A 22586-nucleotide genomic window follows, 5' to 3' on the forward strand; every position below is an offset into this window, starting at 1 on the left:
AAGGTTATAGTTAGTTTACGATGCTAATGCTAGATCATCTACATATTTAATCTTCAAATAAATGGTTACCTTATTCTAACAAATAACTATTTAATATAAATACACATATTGGGTATATAACAATTACATCAATACGAAACATTTATAAATTAATTGAGACCATTTGTTGTCTCACTAAGTAAAGCTCGATACAGGCAATATCCTAACCACCCCCATTCGTTCTCTCCTTTGACAAAGCGTTGCTGGCCAGAGAGTTCCAGTGGTTGCCTGCTTCGGTCGGGCCCTGTTGACGTTTAACATTTATCTCTGGATCTGCTGTTAATCATTCATAGTAAGTACTAAACATGTTTCGGAAGGCGTAGTAACGCACCTTTAAAGGATATTATGAACGATGTTTAAATGTGGGTAAATATATAACGTTAATATGAGTATCAGAAATACGGTTGCTAAGAGGCCTTGCTTGCTGACAACGCTACTGTGGCTAGCCAACGTCGTTAGCTCTACTTACATAGCCTAGCATCAGTTTAAGTCAATTAAATATTAGGGTTGGAAGACATATTTCCATTATCTCAGGAGTTGCCAGTTTTAGTTGTATTGTTATTCATCATCAGTCGAACTGTAATGGAAGTTAGCTTGCGAAAGTGTCAAGCTAGAAATTGAGCGATACGAGTAGCGAGTGAATTGTTGTCATGCAGGATAGCTAATCAACATAGCACGCCAGCCACAACAGTGAATACGAATTAAGTTGTCCTTGTCATTTATCATCTCAGATGCCTACCATTAAACTGCAAAGCTCTGACGGGGAGATATTTGAGGTGGATGTTGAGATAGCGAAGCAGTCTGTCACGATCAAGACAATGTTGGAAGGTAAGTTATCACCCAATCTAGAAATCCATAGAGTACGATGGATATTTTAAATTGTTTCCCCTCCCACACAGTTTATCCAGACATGAACCCCCCATTATGTATTGAGATCGAATGCTTGGAAGGGTGGTTTACTCAGTTAGCTAAAGTGATATAAATCACTGCACGCGGTGAATACCTGTGTCCTTCCGGCCGACAGATCTGGGTATGGACGACGAAGGCGATGATGACCCCGTCCCACTCCCAAACGTGAACGCAGCCATCCTCAAGAAGGTAAGACAGCTGCCTCACCTTGAAACACGTCACACATTTGAACTCCGTAGACACGATAAGGATGGAGATGTCGTCAAAGGCTCCGTAGAGATGTGTGGAGATTTACATTTGAATCATTTAGCTAGCAGAAGCACACATAGCGCATTTTCTTTATTCTCTATGGATGGGTCCATTTACTCTAGCTAACCCGTTGTTGGTCAATCTCTTCACTGGAGTGCTGTCAATTCAGCTGTCTACATTACATTTAGTCATTTAGCAGACGCTCTTATCCAGAGCGACTTACTGTAAGTACAGGGACATTCCCCCCGAGGCAAGTAGGGTGAAGTGCCTTGCCCAAGGACACGTCATTAGACGCGGCCGGGAATCGAACTGGCAACCTTCAGATTACTATCCCGATTCCCTAACCGCTCAGCCACCTGACTCCACTAACACTGTGTGTGAAGTTAACAATTCACTCCAGACAAGGCTTCACATGTGTCTGGGGCCCACGGTTTCACCTGCCGTTGCAGTGAGTGTCATGTAGGCACCCATTGAGGTGTGTTATTGGGTGGGACCAACAATGTTGGCCTGGTCAGCTTGAGCTGAAGTTAAAAACGGTGGCCATAGCAACAGATAACGACCATGTAAACACACCACCTTGTCTCCAGGGAACACAAGACAGTGGTCAGATGAAATTGAGTCTATAGCACTTCCTTCTGACAACATTCCTTTGGTGTGACCTTAGATGAGCTTTTTGGGGATGTTTGGGCATGTAAATGACTCCAAATAATGATGATGAAATAGTCTAGATATGTGGCTGCATTCCATTCTGGAAACTAGTTTCCTTCTCTGTTCCTTGTGACATGTCCCTCACAGATCTGTAATGAGTGGGGACGGGCCTAACGGCACAGCAGCCAGAACACAACCATGTTACCCCTAACCTCAGTTTGTTAATTGTAATTTGTTTAACTGCGTGCTCTTGTGGTTCTTCCCATTGGCATTTATTTGGTTTTCACAATGTGTGCTTCATGTTTTGGCTACCCGCAATGTTTTTGGGGCTATCTCGTTGTTATGATCAGTGACCTATGCACTTTTGTAAAGCTCTTTCTTGGAAGTCGCTTTGGATAAAAGTGTCTGCTAAATGAATAAATGCAAATGTATCATCCTGGTTATAGGGAGTGAACCTTCCAGAACATTCTAGAAATTCAGAACTTAGCCCCAGACTGCGGTCTGTGTTGTGTTGTGGCAGGGTAGACCTCCTACTGAGAGACAAGCTGTCACCTTTTTGAGCTTGTTTCCTCACATCGTGTGTGTGTGTTGAGAGGTGTGAGACAGGCGGTTATCGGTCCACAGGGACCATTTCTCAGGCCGTAGGGCAAAACTATGCAGATTATTCCGTTGTAACTCTCGGCGTAACAACGCGTCATTATTTGAGCGTTAATTCACTTTGAGACGCCCTGTCACAACAACAGTCCCAGCATGCCTTAGATAAGACTGCTTGTGCCTCACTCACTCACTCCTGTGTGTGTCCAGGTGATCCAGTGGTGTACCCACCACAAAGACGACCCCCCTCCTCCAGAGGACGATGAGAACAAGGAGAAGAGGACGGACGACATCCCCGTCTGGGACCAGGAGTTCCTCAAGGTGGACCAGGGGACCCTCTTTGAGCTCATCCTGGTGGGTCTCTCACACACACACACACACACACAGCATAAGGTACATAACTGTGCCTGCATGTATGGCGATCCTATTCACCGGCCGTCTCTGCTGGGGCTGGTGAACCTGGAGCAGGCCATGGTTGTAGAAGGGGTTCTGGGTTGAGCAACAGTCTCAGGGCTGGGGGGGGGGGGGGGGGGGGGGGCAGTGCGAGGCGTCTGGCCCTGTAACTCTAGCCTGCCGTGACGTTGGAGAACACAAGCCTGTTTACCAGACCACCACTCAGGGCTAGAGCCTTGACTTTGTCAGACACAGTCGCTCCACCTCTCTTTCTCCTCCTCCTAACTCGGGGCATCTCCCTCTCTTCCTCCTCCTAACTCTGTGTTTCCCCCCTACTCACGGTGACCCCGCCCCCTCTCTCTGTGCCCCTCAGGCTGCCAACTACCTGGACATCAAGGGGCTCCTGGACGTGACGTGTAAGACTGTGGCCAACATGATCAAGGGCAAGACCCCGGAGGAGATCCGGAAGACCTTCAACATCAAGAACGACTTCACGGAGGAGGAGGAGGCCCAGGTAAGCCTCTCAGCACACCTGGCTTTCCTCTTCCATCTGTTCATCCCTCCCTCCATCCATCCATCTCTCTCTTCATCCACGCTCCCATCTCTCTCTTCGTTCCTCCCTCGCTCTGTCCCTACCTCTCTCCCCCTTCATCCATCCCTCCCTCCCACGCTCCCATCTCTCCATCCCTCGGCCCCTCCCTCCCTCTCTCGCCCTTCGTCCCTCCCTCCCCTCTAACCTGTGTCTCCTCTGCAGGTACGTAAGGAGAACCAGTGGTGTGAAGAGAAGTAGAGTACACTACCAGCTGAGAGGGTCCCCCCCCACACACACACAGGCACTGTTCATACTGTTAATATTTACACTCTGTAGAGCTAGAGGCAGACACCCCCCCACACACCTGTACTCCATAGCATGGCTGTTTCCATCGCTTCTGTGGTGCAGAATAATTTAAATAAAGGCTTGTTCCTGTTTTACTTCACGTGCTTCACTTCACCTTGAATATAAGTTTAGTCTGGTCCATTTTCTCCCCCCTCTCTCTCTCCCAACCCCCCCCCCTCTGATTTCAAGATTAGATGCATTCTGCCCAGTTTTGAATTGCTCTGATTGTCTTTTATACTGGACATGTCATTGTTTTTGTTGTTGGGAGTCAACTGAGAAAATCGTTTTTTTTTGTTGACAGTTGACAAATGAGCCCAGTGCTAATTGTTTTGTAAAAGCAGGCTCTTTGTGGTGTCCTCTCCGTCACATGAAGGGGATGATCGGCTCTAGGGTATTGTGTACGGGGTGAAATGTGTGTAAACATGTCCTGTGGACTGGAAATAGCTGTGTCTGTCGCAGGCGAGGTGTTCTCCTCGGAAAACCTTTTTTTTTTTTTCTGAGTTCTGCTCTGAAGGTGACATTTAGGAATATCAACCATTATAAGTTCCAGAAGTAAATGAAATAAATACAAAAAAAAAAAAAAGATTTGTCTCGTTTCATTATTTGTAGAGTTTGTACTGATCTACGCGATCACACACTTAAACAACTGGCAGTCATAATTCTCATTCAAAAACATTTGTCCGAAATAAAAAGGAACAATTACACCGATTTTGAAAATACTTTAATACATCGAAACAAAAATAAGTATTACATTAAAGACAAAAGTCATTCAATGTGTAAAAAAGACAGACTGGAAAGTCGAATATGAAAAATCACCGTGACAAATGTCACGTGAGGGTGCCATAATTCCCGGGACTACGGCGCACCCTAGTGGACCAAAGTAGAATGGACAACACAGCCCTGTCGCTGCACACAGGAAATGTATGCAGTGCGTAAACTGGGATTGATGCAGAAAGCAAAGCTGTAAAATTAAGTCATAGTTTGGCACGTGTTTTTGGTACACTTAGTTAAAACATGCACAAGCTACAAAACATGAATATACATTGCTGAACGGTGTAAACTTAGGCAGAAAACGCAAACTTCTGCACAAAACAATTTTTTCTCTTCAAGGACAGAAACATAAAATTTGTATTGCTTTTTTAAGAAACGGTGGCAATTTAATAGTCTACAGAAACATTTTTTGTAACCCTTTTCTATTCATTTTCTTGTACATAACATATAAAGGTTTAATTATATATAGGGAATTCCACATTTATAAACTTTACAACACAATGAAATATAGTACCCATTTGGTCTTGGACAGCACAACTTTCAGTCACACATCGGCAGTTTATCTACTGAATTTACTCCAACAAGGGTCGACAAGTAAACTCCAGTTCCCATAAAACACCACGGTCCATAAGAACTAACACCAAGGACATCATGAGGACTCTTGCAGAGAGACCTCCGTCAGAAACGTACTCGTAAATCAATCAAGAGGTTGAACAAAACAACTCGGAAGTGCCAACAACAAAAAAAAGAATTGAACGAAACATCGGCCGAACAAGATGGAGGATGTGTTTCGTTTCGGGGAGAACGTCCACACAGTCGGCGATCCCTGAATGCGGAGACGACATTCCCAACAATCACAAAATCAATATAAATACGACCACGGAGAAGGACTGGAAAACGACGACGACGACGACAAACGGAAATAAAATCTTTGGAAATGTAAGGAACGGACGTCGAGGGGGCAGGAGAGAAGAGGAGCCCGGGATGAGTTGAGGGGGTTTAAAGTCCTCCGCCCAGAGCAGAGGACTGCAGAAGCAGGACAACTTCTATTGAGAACGCAGCCCCCTGGGAGGGCTGGCTGGCTGGCTGGAGGGAGGCAGGGCAGGAGGATGTGGAGGGATTCCTGTCTTCTGTACCGGGGAAGAAGGGAGGGTCCTGGGTGTGGGATGATGTGGAGGAGGGGTCAGTTGAGTCGGTGATTGTCGTGCGTTTGCCGCGACTCGGACAGAGCTCTGAGAGACAGTCCCGCGGCCCTGGCGGCCGACAGCGCTGAGGGGGCGTGGCCCGGGTGGGCGTGGCCCGAGAGGCCGTGGCCCGGGAGGGCGTGCGAGCGCCTGGCGCCGGGCGGGGGGGGCGCGCGCGCGGGGGGGGGCGAGGCGGGGGGGGAGGAGAGGGGCGAGCGGGGGAGGAGGTGCGGGGCGCGGGGGGGGGTGGAGGGGGGAGAGTCTATAGCACTTCCGTCTGAAGATGAGGGGCTGAAGCACCCTCCTCCATGTAGGTAGCGAACACACTTCTTCTTCCTCCTAGGAACAGTCAAGAGAGTTATCTGTGAATAGAGTGCGGAGGTAAAGAGAGTCACTTTGTAACCTCGGCGACAGCAGCTTCAAGACGCTTCAGGGGAGAAAAGAAACACCAAAAGTGAGGTTTCCTCTGACAGAGTCCCTTCCCACCCCCTCATACCCCCCCCTCAAGCTACCCCTCCACCACCACACACATACACACACACACACTTGGTTGTCCTCGGTGTGCGGGTGGTGTCGGCTGTCAGGTGCAGAACTCTGACTATATGAAGATATCAAACCAGGTCTGCCTCGCAACTCATCTCCTTATCTAAATATGCAGTCGCAGGAGCGCAAACCATCCCATAATCAACATGGGCGTGAGTCACCCCGCCGCAAAGCGAGGACACATTCAGATGTAGAGGGGTGGAAGAGAGAGAGAGACACTGCTTGTAAATGTCAAAGTTCAACATCAAAAGCAACAGGTCTGACCGCATGACTGGAGAAAGTTCCAGATGAGCACTAAGAGCATCATCAAAGTGCAGGCAGTGGTAGATGCACAAGAGAGTGTGTGTGTAAGAAAGTGTGTGTGTGTGTGTGTGTGCGCCGGTTCAGCTGTGGTGATGTGGATTCGCTCAAAACCACATTCAACCCCTTTTGTTCTCTTGGAGAGGAACACACACACACACACACACACACACAGATTTCCATGACGTCATTGTGGGGGAACACACTGTAGGAGGATGGAGTTCATACACACTGAGATGGCAGAGGCGACATAAACAATCCCACCCTAATGTAGACACACACTCTCGGTCTCACACACACCTACTCTCTCTCACACACACCTACTCTCTCTCACACACACACACACACACACACACACACACACACACACACACACACACACACACACACACACACACACACACACACACACACACAGGCGTGTAGATATCAAGGCATGATTCTCCCAGCTTGCCCCCAGGTGCGCTGCTGTGATCCACCTGTAGGGGGCGGTGCGACCCACAGATCAGCTGTTAGTGACAGGAGAGCATGCAGCAAAGCAAGAGGCACCACACCGAGAGAGAGAGAGAGAGAGAGAGAGAGAGGAGGGGGGGGGGGGAGGGAGTGAAGGAGAGATACACACCTGCAGGGGCCGCACCAGTCTGTTTGTTGGTTGAGGCCGAAGCGAGCTCGGCATTTCTTAGGAGAGCCAGGGTCTGAGCACAATGCAACATGCAGAGAGAGAAAGAGAGACAGAGAGAGATAGGAAGAAGAGTGGGAGAGAGATAGACAGAGAGAGAGAAAGAGTGGGGAGGAGATAGGGATAGGGAGCAAAGTGGAAAGGAAGAGGAGAGGAGTTCGGGGTAAGGAGAGGGGGGGGGAGAGAACGAGACAGACAGGGAGGTCAAGGCAAGGAAGTGAAGCTGTTGGTGAATAGAAGAAACAAGCTTAGAAACCTGTTAGTGTTACTGAGTTAGACAACAATACACGCCAACCCAACAGCCAGCAGAGAGAGAGAGAGAGAGACAAAGATGTACAGAGGAGAGCGAGATGTGCTTAGCTAGAGAGGAAGGAAGACCAGCAATGTCATTTACTCTCTCACACACACGGTCATTTCCTGCAGTGTGGGTGTGTTTTTCTGGGTGATACCACAGATCCAGCGTAGCAGGGCTGCCTGCCGTCCAGACGGATGGAGGTGCGGAGAGAGGGATGGAGGTGCGGAGAGAGGGATGGAGGTGCGGAGAGAGGGATGGAGGGGCGGAGAGAGGGATGGAGGGAGACATTCAAAAGAGGGAGGGATGGAGGGAGGGCGACGGTACCTGTGTTGGAGTCCTGCTGTTTCTCTCTTTTTCTCCTTTTCTTCTTGCCCTGCGGAGACACACACACACACACACACACACACACTGTTACACAGAGCCCCAGTCATCTCTTCACATTGGGACAGGATGTGTAAGCTGCTACACCTACACAACATCTACCCTTTCTGTGCGTGAGCGCATGTGTGTGTGTGTGTGCGTGTGTGTGTGGTTACAGCTAACAGGAGAAACCCCACTGCAGAGTGGGAGGATCGGCGCTTCCTGTTTTGATGGCAGGTCACATGACGTGTACGGCAGTGTTCTCAGAAACAACCCTGACTGCTCTGAGACCAGAGATGTCCCTGTCTGTCTACCTGTCTGTCTGTCTGTCTGTCTACCTGTCTGTCTGTCTGTCTGTCTGTCTGTCTATTTATCTATCTATCTGCTTGTCCATGTGTTCTGTGTTCATGTGGTTGACTGACTGGCATCTACTCTGTTGGGGAGGTCGTCTGAGGTCGTATTCAGAGCATGGTGCATGGTGGGAGTTAAGACACAGTCTGTCACATGCACTGGGTCAGGTGCCCTTGGCTACTAAACAGTACAGGCCGGTTATTAGTCATGCACAACCACCTGGTCACCGTGACAACCACGACACCCTTAATAAACTCCAAACAACAGCCATCCACGAACAGACAGCCAGCCAGCCAGAAGGACAGGTAGACAGCCAAACAACCATACAGCCAGAAGGACAGAGAGGATACGAGAGGAGAGGAGGAGAAGGGAGAAGGAGAGGAGGAGAGTAGCTTTGGTCCTATTACAGAAGGTTATTATACAGTGATGCCGTCCATCTGAAGCACAGAGAAAGAAAGAGGGAGGTTAGTGTGTGAAGCCTGCAGAAATCTGCCTGACCCCCCACCTCTCACCTGTCTCCATAGACCCTAGCAAACAACACCCAGGCCCTAGCAACTTACACCCAGCCCCTAGCAACCTACCCCAAGCCCCTACCAACTGACACCCAGCCCCTAGCAACCCATCCCCGCCCTTAGCAACCTACCCCTAAGGCCCCAGCACCTAGCAACCTACACCCAGTCCCTAGCAACCTACATGCAGCCTCTATCAACCAACCAGAACCCAGGAATCCTTTCTCCCTAGCAAAACACGTGTCCAATTAGTCTTCCCAGCATCTCAAACCTCTATCCCTACACCTCCCTCCCCCATCTCTCCCTCCCTTATCTCTCCTTGCCCTCCCCCACCCCTCTCAGAGCACCCCCCTTAGTTACATAAATATGAGTGGGAAGGAGAGGAGATGCTGTAAGGAAACCCTTCACAGACCCCACCCCTGTCTGTGACCCTGAGTGCTGTGCCGGAGTGCAAGCCAAAGACACCCTGCCGATACTGTTAGTAGAGCAAAAGTGGGGGATAAATGATTGATGTGTGCCCTACCCAATCAGCTTTACTGTTTTCCCCCGCGCCCCCTCTAAGGCCCGCCTCCTGGAAGAGTTCAACAGCAACTTGACATGTGAGCAGAGCAGCACAGTGCTACACACACACACACACATAATGGCTACACACACACACATACTGGCTACACACACACACACACACAGCTATGCTCTATGACTACAGCTCAGCGGGACAGGGGAGAGGAGGAGAGGAGGAGAGGGAGGAGAGATGAGACAGTAGCAGAACAGGAAGCCATGCGTCAGTAACCTCCCAGCTCATCCTCAGGTCTCCATCTACACACACAGACCCCCCCCTCCCCTCCCCCCCTCCCCTCCCCTCCCCCCCTCCCCTTACACAACACCCTGCCTCCAGAACACACACAGCAGACACGCCTCCGGTCCTCTCTGCCCTCACCCTGGTCTCACAACCACTAAACTCCCACAACATTCTCATCAGACGTTATCAGGCGGACACGCGCTATCTGACAGGGCATGCGTCAAAAGTGGAGTCGGGCCGGTGGGCTCGTGTGTGCGGGGGGAGTGGCCAGCGGGGCGGGCGGCAGGAAGGGGCGGGGCTTACGTAGTTGTCGCGTGCGGACCAGCTGGGGTAGAGCTGCATGTGTAGTTGTCTCTCCTTCCTGGCGAGCTCGTAGTACTTAGCTTGCTCCTCGCGGGTCAGCGCGTGCCACTGTGGGACACACACACACACACACAGACATACACACACGCACAGACACACACACACACGCACACAGACATACACACACGCACAGACACACACGCACAGACATACACACACACACACAGACGTACACCCACACACACGTACATTTGAATAAGACACTCCAGTACGAATATTACCAAACCGAATACAGCTTGTGAGCGTGAGCAGATACGTGTGTGTGTGTAGTGTGCGTGAGAAGTTAGGTGTGTGTGTGTAGTCTGCGTGAGAAGTTAGGTGTGTGTGTGTGTGTGTGTGTGTAGTGTGCGTGAGAAGTTAGGTGTGTGTGTGTGTGTAGTGTGTGTGTGTGTGTGCTCACCCTCCTCCCAAGGATCTGGTTGATGGCTGCGCTCTCCTTCAGGGTGCACTCTGCGATCACCTTGGCCCTCATCTCCTTCATGTACAACATGAAGGCGTTCAGGGGCTTCTTTATCACTGGCTTCTTAGGCTCCTTCTCTCTCTTAGGGTCCTGGTGGGGCTTACTGGGGGAGAGCGGGGAGGGAAGGAGGGAGATAAGGGGCAGGTGAGAGGGAGAGACAGGACAGGGCGTGTGATGACAGGGGAGGAGGAGTGAGGAGAGGAGGAGAAGAGAGGAGGAGAAGAGAGGAGGAGAAGAGAGGAGGAGAAGAGAGGAGAAGAAGAGAAGAGAGGAGGAGAAGAGAGGAGAAGAGAGGAGAGGAGGAGAAGAGAGGAGGAGGAGAGGAGAAGAGAGGAGAAGAAGAGAGGAGAGGAGGAGAAGAGAGGAGAGGAGAAGAAGAGAGGAGGAGAAGAGAGGAGAAGAAGAGAGGAGAAGAGAGGAGAAGAAGAGAGGAGAGGAGGAGAAGAGAGGAGGAGAAGAGAGGAGGAGAAGAGAGGAGGAGAAGAGAGGAGAAGTGAGGAGAAGTGAGGAGGAGAGAGGAGAAGTGAGGAGAAGAGAGGAGAAGTGAGGAGGAGAAGTGAGGAGGAGAGAGGAGAAGTGAGGAGGAGAGAGGAGAAGTGAGGAGGAGAGAGGAGAAGTGAGGAGGAGAGAGGAGAAGTGAGGAGGAGAAGAGAGGAGAAGTGAGGAGGAGAGAGGAGAAGTGAGGAGGAGAGAGGAGAAGTGAGGAGGAGAGAGGGCCCTGTGCAGCCTGGGTAACTTACGCGTACATGTTCCTGTCGTACTGTTCCTGCTCCTGCTTGCCTGTGTGGGGCACGATGGCCGGGTGGGGGATGCCTGTAGGGTGCATCCCTGAAGGGCCCAACATCAGAGAGTGAGAGAACCTGCAGGGGTGAGAGAGAGAGGGAGAGAGAGGGAGGGAGAGGGAGAGAGACTATCAGTACCACAGTGAAGCTGTACTCTCAGCTGAGGCAGAAGCAAGCGCTGGTCCCAGCAGCAGCACAGGCCCCGGCCTCCCGTCAGCCTCCACCAGAGGGCGCTGTGACCACAGGCTGAGGCCGGCGCCAGGCTGCAGGAAGCTGCTGGACGCTCTTCTTGAACGGGTAGCTTCAGGGCCGGAGGGCCGGAGGGATGACATGTGGTATCATCTGAAAGGGAACCAGGCTGGAGGCTGGGGGCTCGGGGCTTGGAGCTGGAGAAGGCTGGAAGCTGGCAGAGGGTTGGAAGGTGGGGGAAGCAGGGCAAGGCTGGAGGCTGGGGGGAGGCTGGACACTGGGGGAGGCTGGGACCTGGGGTGTGTCTCCAGTCCCAGAGATTAGCAGCTGAAGCAGCTAAACTGTCTGTACACACACACACACACTGGCTGAATGGGCTCTCAGTGTGTGGAGGGAGGGGCGCCCTGTGCAGAAGCTTGGCTGGCAGGGGGGGGGGGGGGGGGAGAAGGAAGAGGGGGGGGGTACGGTACCTGGAGTAGGAGGAGGTGCTGGGGAGGGAGGAGGAGGAGTAGGGCGGTCTGTATCCACATGAGGACAGCTGATAGACAGGCGGACTCTGCCTGTGGGGGGAGGGGGGGGCAGGGGGCACAGACTTGAACTGCACTGCAGCTTCAACCTCCACACACACACACACACACACACACACACACACACACACACACACACACACACACACACACACACACACACTGGCTGCACAGGGCTGGGGTCTAGTTTGAGATGTGTGTTATAGATCTGGGAGTTCTACATGTAGTTCTCTGTAGTGGTGTGTTCCGGTGGGTGGAGGAGGAGATGGAGGGAGGGGCTTTCATATGCAGAGACCCTTCCTGCACCCCCCCCCCCCAGCCCCCCCCCCCTAGCCCTCTAGGAGATGGGATGAGGGGGGGGGGGGGCAGAGCTGCTCTCTCTCTGGGGTGAGGGGTAACACCACAGACAAAAGGCCCAGTTAGGACACATATCCTTCCCTACACCTCCCCCTCTCTCTCTCTGTCTCACACACACACACCGCAGTGGTGCGTGTCAGGGAGGGACACTACACACAGTTGTCCCCTCTGGTCAAGGAGAACCCCCCCCCCCCGGGTCCCGGGGCATAAGGTGCCCTGTGAGGGACACACCACACCCGCCACATCGCCATGACAATGGAGGCCCGTGGCTTGACATTTCCTGTTTAACACCCTCTAATCCCCCCCCTCCTCAAACAAACGGCCGACTCCAAGACAAACACAAACAAACAAACAAACAAGGTCTGAGCCGGGAAGATTACTCGACGACAATCCCACCGCGTCACCAAGGCGACGGCTCGGTGGGAGAAGACGAGAGCGTGTTTCTGTCGCAGAAACTCGGAGGAGATCAGAGAAACTCTGTACTGTGTGCCAGAGGGGGGCGAGGGACAGTGACGGGAAGGAGAGAAGGAGAGAGAGAGAGGATGGAGGGATAGAGGGAGGGAGAGGACGGAGGGATAGAGGGAGGATGGAGAGATAGAGGGAGAGAGGAAAGAGGAAGACAGAGGAAGAGAGAAACAAAGGCAGAGAGATGAAGAAAGATAGAGAGATAGAGAGTAAGAAAGGCAGAGATAGAGATGTGATGCGTGTGTGTGTGTGTGTGTGTGGGGGGGGGGGGGTTTGGGTGTCTATATATGTTTGTGTGTGTGGCTATATATGTGCAAGTATCTATGTGTATAAGTGTGAGTGTGTGTGTGTGTTTGAGTGAGAGCGTGTGTGTGATTGTGTGTGAGACAGAGAGAGTTACTCACCAGCCCATAGAGGGGGGGATCTGCCCCCCAGGGGGGAGAGGGTAGAAGCCTGAGATGTCCTGGGACTGGGGCCTGTGAATACCTGGAGGAGAGGAGGAGGAGGAGTGGGGTTGTCAGGTCAGACATGTAAGACATCATTAGTTGTCTGGGAACCTAGTATTTCACACAGGTACAAAGGTCACACACCCTAACACCCTGTTCTCACACACTTAAAGAGAGTGTGTGTGTGTGTGTGTGTGTGCGCGTGTGTGTGTAGAACTGGGGTCAAAGTCTAGCTGCCTCTATATGGCCTTGCCCTCCAGCACATTGTCAAAAACTGCATCTCACTCCACCCTCTCTCTCTCTCTCCCCCTCTCTTCCTCCCCCCCCCCTTCCTCTCTCTCTGGTGAGAACAGCTGGTGTGTGGACCAGTCACGCAGGCCTGGGGGAGAGTAGGGCCTCTCTCTCCACACTCCATCTGACCCAAAAGGTTGCAATAAACAGGAAGTTTCGAGTCATGCGGCGCTACAAAGCCTGGTGAGGCCACTGGCAAAGCCCTACCCTCTCTCTGTCTCCCATTCTCTCTCTCCCTCCCCCCTGTCTCTCTATATCCATCTCTCTATCTTTCTCTGTCTGTATCTCCCCCCTCCCTCCCTCTCTCTTCCCACCCTCTCTCTCCTCTGAATGGTTTCAAAGGAAGTCATTTGTCAGAGCAGGGCAGCTAGCAGTTAGCCGGCCCTGCCCTGTGTCTGGAGCCCAGGTATGCAGCAGATCACTGTCATTAGTGGGAGGGCTGGGGGCTGGAGGCTGGTGAGGCAAGGGGCTGGGGTTGGAGGCTAGGAGTCTGGGGGGGCTGGGAGTCTGGGGCTGGGAGAATGGGGAGGACACTGGGGGCGGGGCAGAGGGGCTAGGGGGCAGGACCCTACGTCAGTCTGGAGCACAGGAATGTCAGTCAACCTGCCTCTTCCCTGTCCCCACCACTGTCCCTCCCCCTCTCCCCCCCCCCTCCCTCTGCCCTCCTCTGACAGCTCCAGTCTCAAGTGAGTGCCTGCCTGTCTCTCTATGGTGTCTCTCCCTTTGCAAACAGACAGTGCTCACATTTAATTTCTAGAGAGAGAGCAGCTAAATACGTTTCTCTGGCTGGCTGGCTGGCTGGCTGGCTGTGTACCTGCCTAGCTGACTATACCTGGCTGACTGTGTACCAGGCAGAAACACACAGGAAATAGAGGCAGAAGGAGGCAGGAAGTATGAGAGGAAGTGATGTCAGAGGTGGGCAGGATGAGGTGCGGAGGTGAAATATAGATGTGTGATGTCAGCAGGCTGAGATATGGAGCTAGGAGAGAGGGAGAGAGGGAGAGCGAGAGAGAGGAATAGAGAGGGAGAGCGAGAGGGAGAGCGAGAGAGAGAGAGGAATAGAGAGGGAGAGAGAGGAATAAGGAGACAGAGAGAGAGAGAGAGCGAGGGGGAGAGAGAGAGGTGTCCCTGTCTCAGTCTCTCTCTCTTTCCCTGTCTCACTGTTTCCTTGTCTAACTATGGCTCTGTTTCTAACTTATAAAAATGTGTCCACAAGGCTGTGTCTGTCTGTGTCTTTGTGTGCGTAGGTGTGTGTGTGTGCTAAACAGAACCGGGTGTGCAGTCGAGATGGCCGTGGCTGATTGTCACCCTAATTGCTTCCAGCTCTATATGAGTGTGCGTGTGTGTGAGATTGTGTGTGTGTGTGAGTATGTGAGTGTGTGTGTGTGTGAGTGTGGCTAGCCATCCTCTGAGATCCAGACCACTTCAAGGGTGAAGGAGGCCAGCTGGATCCCTACAAGGAGCCTGTCTCTGGGCTGTATCCCTAGAGAGGAGCCTGTCTCTGGGCTGGATGCCCAGGGAGGAGCCTGTCTCTGGGCTGGATCCCCAGAGAGGAGCCTGTCTCTGGGCTGGATCCCCAGAGAGGAGCCTGTCTCTGGGCTGGATCCCCAGAGAGGAGCCTGTGTCTGGGCTGGATCCCCAGAGAGGAGCCTGTCTCTGGGCTGGATCCCCAGAGAGGAGCCTGTGTCTGGGCTGGATCCCCAAGGAGGAGCCTGTCTCTGGGCTGGATCCTCAGAGAGGAGCCTGTGTCTGGGCTGGATCCCCAAGGAGGAGCCTGTCTCTGGGCTGGATCCTCAGAGAGGAGCCTGTGTCTGGGCCGGATCCCCAGAGAGGAGCCTGTCTCTGGGCTGGATCCCCAAGGAGGAGCCTGTCTCTGGGCTGGATCCTCAGAGAGGAGCCTGTGTCTGGGCTGGATCCCCAGAGAGGAGCCTGTGTCTGGGCTGGATCCCCAGAGAGGAGCCTGTCTCTGGGCTGGATCCCCAGGGAGGAGCCTGTCTCTGGGCTGGATCCCCAAGGAGGAGCCTGTCTCTGGGCTGGATCCTCAGAGAGGAGCCTGTCTCTGGGCTGGATCCTCAGAGAGGAGCCTGTGTCTGGGCTGGATCCCCAGAGAGGAGCCTGTGTCTGGGCTGGATCCCCAAGGAGGAGCCTGTCTCTGGGCTGGATCCCCAGAGAGGAGCCTGTGTCTGGGCTGGATCCCCAGAGAGGAGCCTGTCTCTGGGCTGGATCCCCAAGGAGGAGCCTGTCTCTGGGCTGGATCCTCAGAGAGGAGCCTGTGTCTGGGCTGGATCCCCAGAGAGGAGCCTGTGTCTGGGCTGGATCCCCAGGGAGGCAGATGGGGGGTGGATAGGGAGGGGGATATGGGGAAGGTAGGTGAGGGTGTAGGTACCTGTTTTGTGGCTCATGTCTGTGGGCAGGTGGGGGGGGCTGGGGCTGAAGTGGTCGTTCCCGTAGGGGAGCAGGGACGTCAGAGGGTGCATCCCATGTCCCTGCTGGACCACCGACACCTTGTTAGACTGGAGAGAGGGGGGGAGAGGGGGGGAGGGAGGGAGGGGAGATAGAGGGGGAGAGGGGGGGGGAGGGAGGGAGGGAAGGGAGAGGGGGAGAGAGAGGGGGAGAGGGGGGGGAGGGAGGGAGGGAGGGAAGGGAGAGGGGGAGAGAGAGGGGGAGAGGGGGGGGAGGGAGGGAGGGAGGGAAGGGAGAGGGGGAGAGAGGGGGAGAGGGAAGGGGAGGGAAGGAGGGAGAGAGAGAGGGGGAGAGAGATAGGGGGAGGAAGAGAGGGAGAGAGGGGGAGAGAGAGGGAGAGTCATTTGAAGCTCGGTGTGGAAACAAACAGAGGTGCTTTGGAGGCTGAATACATTTGCTCACACTGGGTCCACCAGGGATGGAGAGGGATGGATGGAGGGATGGATGGAGGGAGGTGGGGGCCCATTTGATCGATAGCCCTTTGATGATCAAGGGAGTCTGGATGAGGGGATTGTTTGCTTTCATGTTTCTGTTTACAAATGGCTTTCAATAACTTACGCACAATCCACTTATAGCTAATGCTAACAGCATGCTGTTTGACATATGATATGTCACAGCAGTTAGTGTTGGAGGTACAGTACTTTACACACAGACACACTGCCAATACCTCAGTATTATACAGTCCTTGAGCATGCGTGTGTGTGTGTGCTTGCGTGTGTCTAAAAGTTTGGCGTAGGTATTGATTTTAACATATATGTACACATACTTCTGTGTGTCTGTATTTGGGGTTTTACAAGCATGTGTATATGTGTCTGTCTGTGTGTGTGTGAGTGTGTGAGCGTGACTGTGTGTGTGTGCGTGTGTGTGTGTGTGAGCATATATGTGTGTGTGTGTGAGTGTGTGAGCATATATGTGTGTGTGTGTCAGTGTGTAGTCAGCGCAGGACTAAGAGGCAGAGCAGATTCTCACGAACCCCCTGCTGAGTTACAAAGTGAATGCCTTATCACTTAGAGGCAGTCCTTCCACACACACACACTCTCTCAACCCCCCTCCTTTATCTCTCTCTACGCCCCCCCCCCCCCCCCCCAACACACATAACCCCAAGCTCCTATCCCCACCTGATTACATTTGAAACCATCCACACACACACACAGTGTCTCATGTGTATTCAGTAAGTAGACAGGCCCAGATCAAACCACCAGTGCCTTTAATGTTCACACACATGCTAGTTAGACCTGCGAGAGAAGACAGGCAGGAGGAGGAGGGGAGGGAAGAGAGGGAGAGAAAGAGAGAGAGGGAAGGAGAGAGATAGGAAAAGAGAGAGACAGAGCGAGAGGAAGAGAGACAGACAGACAGACAGACAGAGACACGGATCGTGTTCAGTATCTTGGATTTTCCAGTGTTGTGACCTGCCCTGACCTATCAGAGAGAAGCTAGTTCTGTGACATCACCAGCAGGAACTCAAGGCTTTACACTGTTCAAACCTCTACTTGTCAATAAAGTTTGATTGCGTGACTCCCTGCTTCATGCTACTTTAGCCACAATGTGTGTGCGTGTGTGTGTGTGTGTGTGTGTGCGTGTGTCTAGACCTCCCAGGCCTGTTTATGAGTTTGTCCATTCTGGAACCATTTGCTTTCTGCAGACACACACACACGCCAGCACGCACACACACACACACACACACACACAGAGACACAGAAACACACTTATATTTATGCTTCTTGACGTATTTCTCTTCCTAAAGGCAATTAGCTTTCCTTGAAGTGGTTTTCTGTGTGCATTCCTGTTTAACACACACACACACACACACACACACACACACACTGAATGAGAGCATTCGTATAACATATAATTATCAGCCCTCCCTATTTAACCCCGCCCCCCCAACACACACACACACAACTTCAAAATAATTGGGTTTTTGTACTTGCATGAACTAGAATTGTTTGTAGATGCATCGGAGTCAGCCGGGTTCCTAACCTAACTATCCCCCCCACACACACACAAAACAAAACTCGACAAAGACACTGAAGCAAAGCGACTCATCAATACTTCAATCCAACGTGAACGTGAATCTTGGCTCGCTGTGTCATGATCAAAGACAAATCCCAATTAGATATTGAACCTTTTTAAGTACGTCAAACACACAGAGCTCATCTCCTGTCATTTAATTTCGCTTAAAAGGACACTTATTAGCATATTGTTCTGTCCTTTTATCTCGGCCTGCGTTTGAAAAGAGTCCGTCCCTTCTATCAAAGAGTTAATGGTGTTTGAGACATGTCACTGAGAATGAACACTGACCAATCACGGGCACCTTGACCCCCGCGACCTGGAAGGGCATTGGCCGATAGAATGCTCCCACCCTCCCGCCTCTAATATATTCTTTGGTTAAAAGACTCTAAGTAGTTTTTTTTTTTTTTTGAAGCGGAAATTAAGGGTTGGGTTTTTTTCCTTCTGGGCCCACGAGTGCTTTGAGAGTGGGGTCTTTAATCTCCTGTTTCATGGTGGATACATTAAAAGAGGGGAGAACCTTGCCCACTAGATGAAGGGAGAGAGGGAGGATGGATGAAGGGATGGATGGATGGAGGATGGAGAGAGGGAGGGAAAGAGGATGGATGGATGGAGAGAGGGAGGAAAGGAGGATGGATGCATGGAGGGAGGATGGAGAGAGGGAGGGAAGGAGGGTGGATGGAGGGAGGATGGAGGGAAGGAGGAAGAAGGGGGGAAGAGGAGGGAGGGAGGAGGAGGGGGGGAGGAGGAGGGGGGAGGGAGGAGGAGGAGGGGGGGAGGACAGTCAGTGGACCTGAATGGAACTCTCCTTCCTGTGAGTCTTTCAAGCTGACACGCCCTCACACACACACATCTTCACATACACGGGCCACACACAAACCCCTCTCACATCACACACACACACTGCAGAGTAACCTTGTCATCATCACATCCGTGAAAACAACAGATGATGCTTTGCAGCAGCCCACCTGCCGTTAGCAACATACGCAGACACACACGCAGACACACACGCAGACCCACGTACACCTGTCATTGTAACATACGCATACACACCCCTCCCCAAAACACACACACACCTCTCATCAGTAACAGAGACAATAGATGCGAGGAAAGTTGAAATGTCGTTGGTTAAACTCTGGGGTTGGATGTCATGAGGGACTGTGTGCCTCACACAACAAGAACATGGATTTACCCTGACATCAACGAGACGTTGAGCAGTACTGTGCTGCGGAGAGTGAAACAGAGAAGAGAGAAAAGGAGAGTGTGGGTGTGGGTGTACGTCAAAGTCCAGGTTTAAACCGACAGAGAGATCTGACACACACACACACACGTCCACACACACACACACAGGGAGAACTGAGGTGTGTGTGTGACCAGGAACAGAACCTAGTGGGACGTGACAGAGAGAGACTCAGGAGACCATGTTTCTCTATCTCGCTTTTCTCACACACACACACACACACACACACACACACACACACACACACACTCTGACCACACACATACACACACACATACTCTGACCACACACACACATTCCCCTCACACTGGCTGGGTGCTATATATAGGCAGAGTCATTTATAGATTGGTCTGCATGACTAAGATTAAGTTTTCTGTGTGTGTGCATCGTGTATGACTGTGTGTGTGTGTGTGTGTGTGTGTGTGCCCATGTATCTGTACGAGACCCAGATGTCCAGCATGATGCTGGCATCCTAGCCCCTCCCCCTTTCACCACACTGGCCCCTCCCCTTGCGCCCCTCCCAGCCATTACACCCCCAACAGCCAATCAGGAGTGGGGAGGCCCAGTCTGGAAGTGATTGGGCACTCCGTCTGCTAAATGAGCGCCACTTATCTGGAGGTTTGGACAACATCAAAGCCTAGGCAGACATAACAACACTGCCCTGTTTAACAGACCCAACCCCACGCAACCGCCTTCACACACACACACACACACAGACGCACGCTCAAGACATACACACACACGCACGCAGGCACAAAGGCACCGACAAGCCGGTGACATACAAAGACACATGCAACCAACCAGCCTGCTAGCCAATTAACCAGCCAGTCAGCCAACCAGCTAGCCAATTAACCAGCCAGTCAGCCAACCAGCTAGCCAATTAACCAGCCAGTCAGCCAACCAGCTAGCCAATCAACCAGCCAGTCAGCCAACCAGCTAGCCAATTAACCAGCCAGTCAGCCAACCAGCTAGCCAATTAACCAGCCAGTCAGCCAGTCAACCAGCCAGTCAGTCAACCAGCCAGCTAGCAAACCAGGCAACCAGCCAGTTAGCCAGACAACCAGTCATACAAAACAAGCAACAATAAAAATTGTTGCTTGGAGGGAGAGAGAGATGGAGGCAGAGAGAGAAAATATCCTCCAGAAAGCAGTGATGTCATGACTTGACGAGTCGTCCTCCACACTTAATTAGCAGTCAGACAACAACAACAACATAGCGGAGGAAGTGGCCCCACCACAGGAGAACTACTTCCTGGTGAAAACACATACTTCCTGCGCGCCATGGTTACGGAGACAATAGATCCCGTACACGCCGCTGGGATGGGGTTCAGCGGTCCCACCGTCGCCACGGTGACAGCATTGAAAGTGTGAGAGAGAGGTTCAGAGTAGGAATACACGAACACACACACACACATGCACTCACTCACACACACAGTATTACATACACACATGCTCACAAGCACAGCCCCACACACACACACACACACACACAGACACACACACACAGCCACACACACACACACACACACACCACACACACACACACAGGGGCTAGTCAGAATCTCTCCAGATTTTACTCATACCTAACACCACCAAGACCCTGGGAACCACCTCAGACTGTACTGAAGCCTAAACCCCAGCCACACACACACACTCTTGCACGCACATGCACACCCAACCTAAAATACGCACACTCTCACTCGCAAACACATACACATATATACTGTATGTGAGTGTATTTTCAAACAGAAATTCCCTTTTATAATGCGGGTGAGTGGATCTACCCGTTTACAGTAGGTGGGTTGGGCTGGGTTAAACTATCTTGTCTCCACACTCGTACCAACTAGACCAGAGCCATTATCTAACAGTGTCAAGATCAAAGAGCTGAGAGGGGGGGGGGGGGGCGTCTTGGGAGGGAGGGGGGGCGTACTTCAAAGAGGCCGTGAACCCTAGATTCCAGCCATACACAAACATACACCTCCACATGTACACACACGCACAGGCCTTCTACATGATGTGTGAGCGTGTCGGTGTGTGTGTGTGAGAGAGTAAGAGAAACAAAAACGATAATACATTTCTTTCAAGAGGTCAGAGGTTAGTCTCAGTTCGCTATGAGCACACTTCCTCTAAGAACACAGCACACAAGAATCTGACCTCACTGTTATCTATCCATCTGTGTGTGTCTGATTTGGGGCGAGGAGAGGACGAAGAGGAGGACAGGAGGAAGGAGGGGAAGGAGTAGAGGTGTAAAGGGTTGCCCCTTACCTGAACTCCTCCCCCCCTCCAGGTTGCCAGACAGACAGACAGACAGAGGCAGGCAGGCAGGCAGGCAGGCAGGCAGGCAGGCAGACAGGCAGCCTGAGGAGAATGATCCATCACAACATTCCTTTACACACCTCTTCCCTCTCTATCCCTCTCTCTCTATCCCCCCCTCCCTCCCTCCCAGAAAGAGATGGAGGCAGAGAGAGATGGAGGCAGAAAGAGATGGAGGGAGAGAGAGATGGAGGCAGAAAGAGATGGAGGGAGAGAGGGATGGAGGCAGAGAGGGATGGAGGGAGAGAGAGATGGAGGGAGAGAGAGATGGAGGCAGAGAGAGATGGAGGCAGAGAGAGATGGAGGCAGAGAGAGATGGAGGCAGAGAGAGATGGAGGCAGAGAGAGATGGAGGCAGAGAGGGATGGAGGGAGAGAGAGATGGAGGCAGAGAGAGATGGAGGCAGAGAGAGATGGAGGCAGAGAGGGATGGAGGGAGAGGGCTGAGACAGAGAAAAATGAGAGGGATGGAAAGAGAGAGATGTGGGGAGAGAGGGAGAGAGGTGGATCTGCTAAAGGTTTGGTACTGGATGTTACATCACAGAGGTCTGTTCCCAGAACAGCCCCCCCCCCCTCCTCCCCCCCTCCTCCCCAGGGAGCCCTGGACGAACCAGCAGGATCACATATCACAAGGACCAGAACAGCACTGATGTGGCCACTGAAAACACACACACACACACACACACACGGTCCCGCCACTTGTGGCTTCGCTCTGTGACAGCAGCGTTCTGGAACCCTGGTGTGTTTAGTAAACCGACGCCCCCCCCCCCTCACCCTCTTACCCCCCTCCGCCCCCTCCCCCCCTCCGCCTGTTTCAGGGATACTAACTTCTGACGCGTTTCCACTGAATTGATGCCGACTCGCCTGTTGTGGTTTTCCATCCGGCTCACCTGGTGCCTTTTTTTTAATGGAGGGGGGTGGGGGAGACCCCCTCTGTCGTGGTGGTGTAACAGCAGAATGATTGGTTAGAGAGAATCGCCACACGATTTGTATACTCGACTATTCGACTGAGGAGTTTTAAACATCTACCAGGTGGTGGAAAATAGACTAAGTCTGTTGAATGGGAGACTAGATAATAATAGAAAAATACTGACCACCAGCCAGCCAGCCAGGCACACACACACACACACACACACATAATATTGATAATGGGAGTGGATAAGTGAACAGAACCATACTAGTA

General features: G+C 52.1%; 2 protein-coding genes across 2 annotated transcripts in view; one reads left to right on the top strand and one right to left on the bottom strand.

Annotated features, from left to right (window-relative positions):
• The first annotated feature begins 231 nt into the window (after window positions 1-231).
• skp1 (S-phase kinase-associated protein 1) lies at window positions 232-4289 on the top strand. The gene is made up of 6 exons (XM_062453108.1): window positions 232-331; window positions 771-867; window positions 1064-1137; window positions 2650-2793; window positions 3206-3346; window positions 3587-4289. The coding sequence occupies exons 2-6, from the start codon at window positions 771-773 to the stop codon at window positions 3620-3622; spliced, it is 492 nt and encodes a 163-aa protein (XP_062309092.1). The 5' UTR covers window positions 232-331; the 3' UTR covers window positions 3623-4289.
• Window positions 4290-4413: 124 nt separating this feature from the next.
• tcf7 (transcription factor 7) overlaps window positions 4414-22586 on the bottom strand; it is a 31309-nt gene continuing 13136 nt past the window's right edge. Inside the window, 9 exon segments of the mRNA XM_062453692.1 lie at window positions 4414-6003; window positions 7130-7202; window positions 7806-7854; window positions 9225-9272; window positions 9804-9911; window positions 10264-10426; window positions 11064-11183; window positions 13048-13129; window positions 15767-15893. Coding sequence (XP_062309676.1) covers window positions 5664-6003; window positions 7130-7202; window positions 7806-7854; window positions 9225-9272; window positions 9804-9911; window positions 10264-10426; window positions 11064-11183; window positions 13048-13129; window positions 15767-15893 — 1110 coding nt within the window. The 3' untranslated portion in view covers window positions 4414-5663.

This window comes from Osmerus eperlanus, chromosome 27 (assembly GCF_963692335.1).
Source record: "Osmerus eperlanus chromosome 27, fOsmEpe2.1, whole genome shotgun sequence".
NCBI lineage: Eukaryota > Metazoa > Chordata > Actinopteri > Osmeriformes > Osmeridae > Osmerus > Osmerus eperlanus.

Bases quoted from the DNA above. Each gene is read 5' to 3' on its own strand.
- skp1 (XM_062453108.1), top strand. From the start codon at position 771: ATGCCTACCATTAAACTGCAAAGCTCTGACGGGGAGATATTTGAGGTG. The intron at 2,794-3,205 runs GTGGGTCTCTCA...TGTGCCCCTCAG, and splicing joins CCCTCTTTGAGCTCATCCTG to GCTGCCAACTACCTGGACAT. The intron at 3,347-3,586 runs GTAAGCCTCTCA...TCTCCTCTGCAG, and splicing joins CGGAGGAGGAGGAGGCCCAG to GTACGTAAGGAGAACCAGTG.